Source organism: Crocodylus porosus, unplaced genomic scaffold, assembly GCF_001723895.1.
Source record: "Crocodylus porosus isolate Cpor-Errol unplaced genomic scaffold, CroPor_comp1, whole genome shotgun sequence".
NCBI lineage: Eukaryota > Metazoa > Chordata > Crocodylia > Crocodylidae > Crocodylus > Crocodylus porosus.
In genome coordinates this window covers 3,785,973-3,791,608 of record NW_017728906.1, presented here as the reverse complement: position 1 = coordinate 3,791,608, position 5,636 = coordinate 3,785,973, and the positions used below count along the sequence as shown (strand labels likewise).

The following is a 5,636-nucleotide window of genomic DNA, read 5'->3' as shown; positions in this document are numbered from 1 at the left end:
GCAGATTGAGGCCCCCGCAGTGAGGGAGGGAGTGCCCACCCCTCAGCCCCCCTGCTCCCCACTGCAGCTCCCCCTCCTACTCCCCCTCCCCACAGCTGCCCCCTTCCCCCTTAGCTTCTGCTCTGGTCCCTCCAGCCCTGGCCTGGCCTGGCCTAGCTGGGAGCTGCTACTGCTTCTGCTTAGGAGAGGCTGGACCAGGACTGGGGCCAGGCCAGGGCTGGGGCTGCCACTACTGCTGAGTACCCCAGAGCCAGACCAGAGCTGCAGCAGAAGATAAAGAGGGGTAGGAAGGGTGGGCATGGAGTGTGTGGGGGAACAGGCACAGAGGACCTGAAGCAGGGGTCAGACACAGGTGTAAAGGGGCAAGAAAGTATAGAGGGGCACATAGCAGAAGATAGACATCAAGGGGAGCAAGCCCCAGGGGGATAGACACAGGCACAGGAGAGTAAGGGTGGGGATCTGGCCCGGGGTCCCCTACTCCTGCTTTCTCCACCACAGCAGCAAGGGAACATATATAAGGTGGCTTTCTTCAATTACATTCTACACATGGAAAATTATAAAGTCTATTTATGGGGCAGGTCATCTTAAATTCAAAGTCATCTTGAATTTGGATAAATATGATACAGTATACACAGGCTGTCATTGATAAGCTGTCATTGATAAGCTGATGTACACTTATCTAAGTATGGGAATGATTAAGGACTGGAACAGGCAACCTGGAGAGGTTAGGTAATATCCATCATACAATATGTCTTGATATGCAATATAGAGGCTGATTAAATATAGAGACATCTAGTTAGACCAGGGTACTGTTTTTCCCCTTGTCTAAATAGATATATTTCAGTGTATGCTACATTGAAAAGCTTAGTCATAACGCACCTCATTTGTGAATCCAATTAAGCATGGAGTTCACCAGCCAAGGGTCTGCACGCACTGCAGTCACACAAATACTCCAGTACAGTGTAGTAATACCTGAGTGAGCTTTCACCTGGCTTGCGTGGGCCAATAACTGCACAGCTGCAGTAGCATGGAGTTCAATGTGGGTTAATTTAACCAACTTCTCCATGACTGCAGAGTTGAACAGGCCAGCAGCAGTTGCCAGCCAATTACAGAGACTATATCTTACCTTCAAATGCCACAGTTTGTAACTTCATCAGCTCGTTCTCACTCTTCCTGAGGAAGGGTGCAGCCTCCCCGAATTCTAACATGTCCATCATCTTGGCAAGTTATCAAGGTGGCAGGGCCCAAAGAAAGAAGAAGAAGATCTAGTCTGCAAAACACAAAGCAAAAAATATCCTTGTTTCTTAACACATCTGAAATCTGACACAGAACACGCAGAATAAAGTGGCAGCAAGAGTGTCTAATAATTTCACAAAAGCAAACATGTCAAATAAAGATTCTTGGCTAGAATAACCCTAAAGAGTCTTGCAAGCTCTTTGGAGTCAGCTGAATTCTGCCTATTCAATAGTCCTGGCCTAAATCATGCTTTTCTGCCTGGGAGAATTGTCTCATCTTTTTATAATACAAAAGATAAGCTATCATTTTACATCAAATTTAAAAGACAAGGAAATATTTCAACTCTTTCATCTGAAAACTCATGCAATTCACACAGCCTTGCTTGAGAGTCATTTATAATCAGGGACCATTTAAGACTGGGATTTTTCATAATCACTTAGCATTGAGCTAATTCCTAGCCAAGTCCCTGGGCATTGGCAGGGTTATTTGGAAACTCCCATTCCATCTCCAGGGAGTTAATACATACACTCCCCATGCTTCTAGGTAAGTATTTTCTTGGAATGTCAGTTCAACAGGGTTCAGGGCCCTTTTAATGTCAACTGTTTCACAGTTTTCTTGATTTGGTCTAGTAGTCAAGCTTTTGTTTTATTTAGCTACTGTTACAGTCATCATTTTACCTATAAGCTGTAGTCAAGGACCCCAATTTTTGTGTATCACCTGTTGGCAAAAATGTAAGCTGCAGAAAGCCAAACATTTGCACTTACCCTGGTTTTCTTTATGGAAATATTTGCTCAATAAATTCTGAAGCTGAGAACTCTAATCTTTGCTGGGGCAAGACTGAGCTGAGGAAATGTGTTGACTGTGCAAGGATCAAAGTCTTAGACTCTATAAGATAACACTTAGAATATAGTTTGAAATACAATTTAAGAACTTGGTTGTGTGGTAAGCTGATGAAAGCAAAACCATTAGAACTGAAATGACCATCAGGCTGAAAATTAGACAGCAAGTGGTATACAGTTGATTAAGAGACTGATATCTACCATAAACCTGTCATCATACTGTAAAGCATATAGGGCATTTAAACACATGCTTCGGTGGGGGGGGTAAGTGGCGGGGAATGGACAGATTTTCATTAGAGCAGCTCTAAAGTGCCCCAATCATCATGTCTATCAGTATCCCGGCACTGAAAAATGGTGGCGGAGTGCTTTAATTAAAGCTCATCAAACGAGCTTTAGTTAAAGTGCCCCTGCTGCTATTTTTTAGCAGTGGGGTGCAGATGGATGTGATGCTGGAGTCTGCTGGAGAGCAGTAATTACCATGCTCCAGCAGACTCAATTCATCGAATCTGCTCTGAATTACAGTGTGTCAGAGCAGCTTCAGTGTACATGTATAGACACCCTTAATTACTTCATGATGCCTTTATTTTTGTTGCTAAGAAAATGTGTTACTTGAAGTCCACTGGTATTTATGTAGTGAGAACCTCTTAAACACCTTTAGTCAGTGCAAAGAACCGTTGCCCTTTAACAGCTATATCTCATTCAAAGTGTCTATTAAAATGGTTGTACACTCTAGAAAAATAGGCCAAAATTATCTTTAGTGAAATTTCACTGAAGTGGAGTGATGAATTTGTTCTCCTATACAAACATTTTACTTTTCACCAAGGTTAGATACATTATTAATATCTTTTATATTACCTTGTATAAAGTCCAGTTGAATTGGGGAACTAATGTGAACAAGAACCCAGGAAGGAACAATCCCCCTACCGCAGTCCTGTGTGTCAAATGTAATTGGTCTTCTGAATTATTTTGTTAAGATCAAGAGGTCATAATGAATTGGTATTTGATGCCTGCATAGTTGATTCTTGCAGATATTCACTTGGTCAGCTTTACATGCTGTGCCAAGGCTAATAACCGAAGATAATTTTTCAGGATGCTCTTGCTTGGTTTCAGGTTTTGTTATTTTTTGTTAATTTATTTTATGGGATTCTCATGAAGTCAAGTCTTCATTAACTCAAAGTAATTTTCTGGACATGTTCCATTCTGGACAGGTTCCCTATCCAGGCTCAATTGCTGACAATTACTTCAGTGTCAATCTGAGCTGCCTGCAAATCCCTGTGGAGATTTTACTCAAAACCCTCATGACAATCTAATTTGGTGGGACATTGTCACTGTGGAAGGATAAATCATAGAAGCAGTCATGGCATTACAGAGAGTTATGAAACTATATCAAATCATTTTTTAAACAGAGTTGTAATGGAAGGTACAAGTTATTTCATAATAAACGTGCACGTATGAGTCCATTTTTTAATTAGCAAATTAGATTCTGGAAATCGTCTCAAAAGCCCAACTGTAAAACAAGCTACTTCTACACCATTTACTTTATATGTACTTCTGTCCTCCATGGAAGTGAAAGTAGTTATGAAAGTAGGTTTTCTTTCTTTCTTCAGTGGAAACTATAAATCTATGGCCAGCCAGCGAAGATAAGCGTTTTATACTGTTAAGCATTTTATACTATTAAGGAGAAGCATTGCTAAAATTAGCAGAAAAGACCTCTCTGTGCTAAGATCCACACGGTGTTTTGAAGTCATTATTGTCAGCAAAGATGGGGTGATGCCATCTTTAGGGAACTTGTTAGCCAGCCGACCCTAATATTAGTAATAGCTTGCATTTTAACAGTGCCTTTATTTGCAGGGTCCAAAACACTTTGTAAACCAGAGGTATGCTTGAAAACTTCCCTGAGAATCAGTGTTTCTAGTTCTTCAATGACATAAAAAGGAAGTTAAGTGACTTGCCCAAAATCACCAGTCAGTGGAAGGTCCGAAGCTAGAAAGCAGGTGATTTAGTTTGCCAGTTCCTTGTTCTCAGCTTGAGCCATTAGGCTACAGAGCCAGTGAAGTCTGATTTAAAAATCTGCAGGAGCTATGAAGGCAGGCCTAGTGTAAATTTGAAGTGGTACCCAGCAATTCTCAAAGGATAGTGGCTCAGTTCCTATTTAACATGCCTTGGATAGCTGGTTTGCTTAAAAATTTGAACTGCATTATTTATAATCTTGCTGAGATGTTAAGGATGATAGAAAGCATGACTTGACTATAATAGCTGATGAGTTCCAATCAGCAGCATAACAAGAGACCTCAAGTTTTCATAAATGACTTGGCTCAACTAGTTCCAGTTAGCTAAATGAACAAGCAAATGTCAGCTACCAAAATTCTCAGAGAAAGACAAATTTGCTACCATATACCATTTGCTACCTTACCATTATGTGTTGACTGACATCATTACCAAAGCTTTAAATTCTCAAGCTACATAAAAAACAAAAGAGCACAGTTGGCTATACATATGCTCCGAAGGAAGAAAGATTGGTACTTACCCTGAATAGTAAAGAGGAAACTGTCAGGATTCTGCTAGATGCAGGCTTTTATACCTGTTCTTCAAGGTCACTGATTATAATGATTTAAAGGCATCCATAGTTTTCCTTTGTTTCTATATTTACCAGCCTGACTCTAGAAAAGGAGCCAATGCTCCTGCAGCATACATGTGTGGTTAGGGGTCTGGTGACTGGAGGGAGTGGCTTGCTGTTTAGTTGTTTCCCTGTCCACTCCATTCTTGCTACATGACTTCATGAAATAATTCTCGTCTTGAACTGCAGGTATTTTAACAAAGGCAATTACTACTTGTCCTGGTGCCTGAGAATTTAATTGCAGTTGCTTTAAAAAAGAGAGAGAAAAAGCTATTCAAGTTATTTTTGAGAAAATAAATTGTAAATATTTTTGATTTACAGGACAAATCATGGAAAGGGGAATTTGATTTTCTGTACACATGGAGACCAAAGGACAATATTGCCTTTGGATAGCCATGAACTCAAATCACATCTCCTGAGTCTTCCTTAAACATAAAACAATCTTCCTTCTTCTTTGCATGGTGCCAGAGTCCAAGCCAAGGCCCAGGACTTGGGAATTTTCCATCATCTATGAAAAAAGCAGGACAATGAAGATGGTCAAAAACACCCTTTAGTTATGAGAAATTAAACAACTGATAGTAAATAAAACAGGCACCATACTTAGTAGCATAGAAAATATATGCACAGGGAGCCTTATGTTTAAGAAGGTCCATACACAGGACACAACCAACATGAGACTTACCCCTCTTATGGTAAACCCAATCTTGACATGGCAGAAATGCAATCAAATGCCCAGACACTGTCTCTCACCCCGTTCTCATTAAGAAACTGGGGAACTGTGGTGTCGATGCCCACACAGTCAAATGGGTCGCCAACTGGCTGGAAGGCTGCACCCAGAGGGTGGCAGTGGATGGGTCCTTCTCAACTTGGAAGGACGTGGGCAGTGGGGTCCCCCAGGGCTCGGTCCTCGGGCCCGCACTGTTCAACATCTTCATCAGCGATTT

At 41.2% G+C, this 5,636-nt stretch overlaps 1 protein-coding gene across 1 annotated transcript in view; it reads right to left on the bottom strand.

The window, feature by feature from the left end:
* The window catches only part of MYH15 (myosin heavy chain 15), a 70,156-nt gene extending 65,441 nt beyond the window's left edge, over positions 1-4,715 (bottom strand). The window contains exons 1-2 of the mRNA XM_019528610.1: positions 4,603-4,715; positions 1,127-1,270 (exon numbers count right to left, since the gene is read on the bottom strand). Coding sequence (XP_019384155.1) covers positions 1,127-1,217 — 91 coding nt within the window. The 5' untranslated portion in view covers positions 1,218-1,270; positions 4,603-4,715. The remainder of the gene's footprint in view (positions 1-1,126; positions 1,271-4,602) is intronic.
* Between the last annotated feature and the right edge of the window lie 921 nt (positions 4,716-5,636).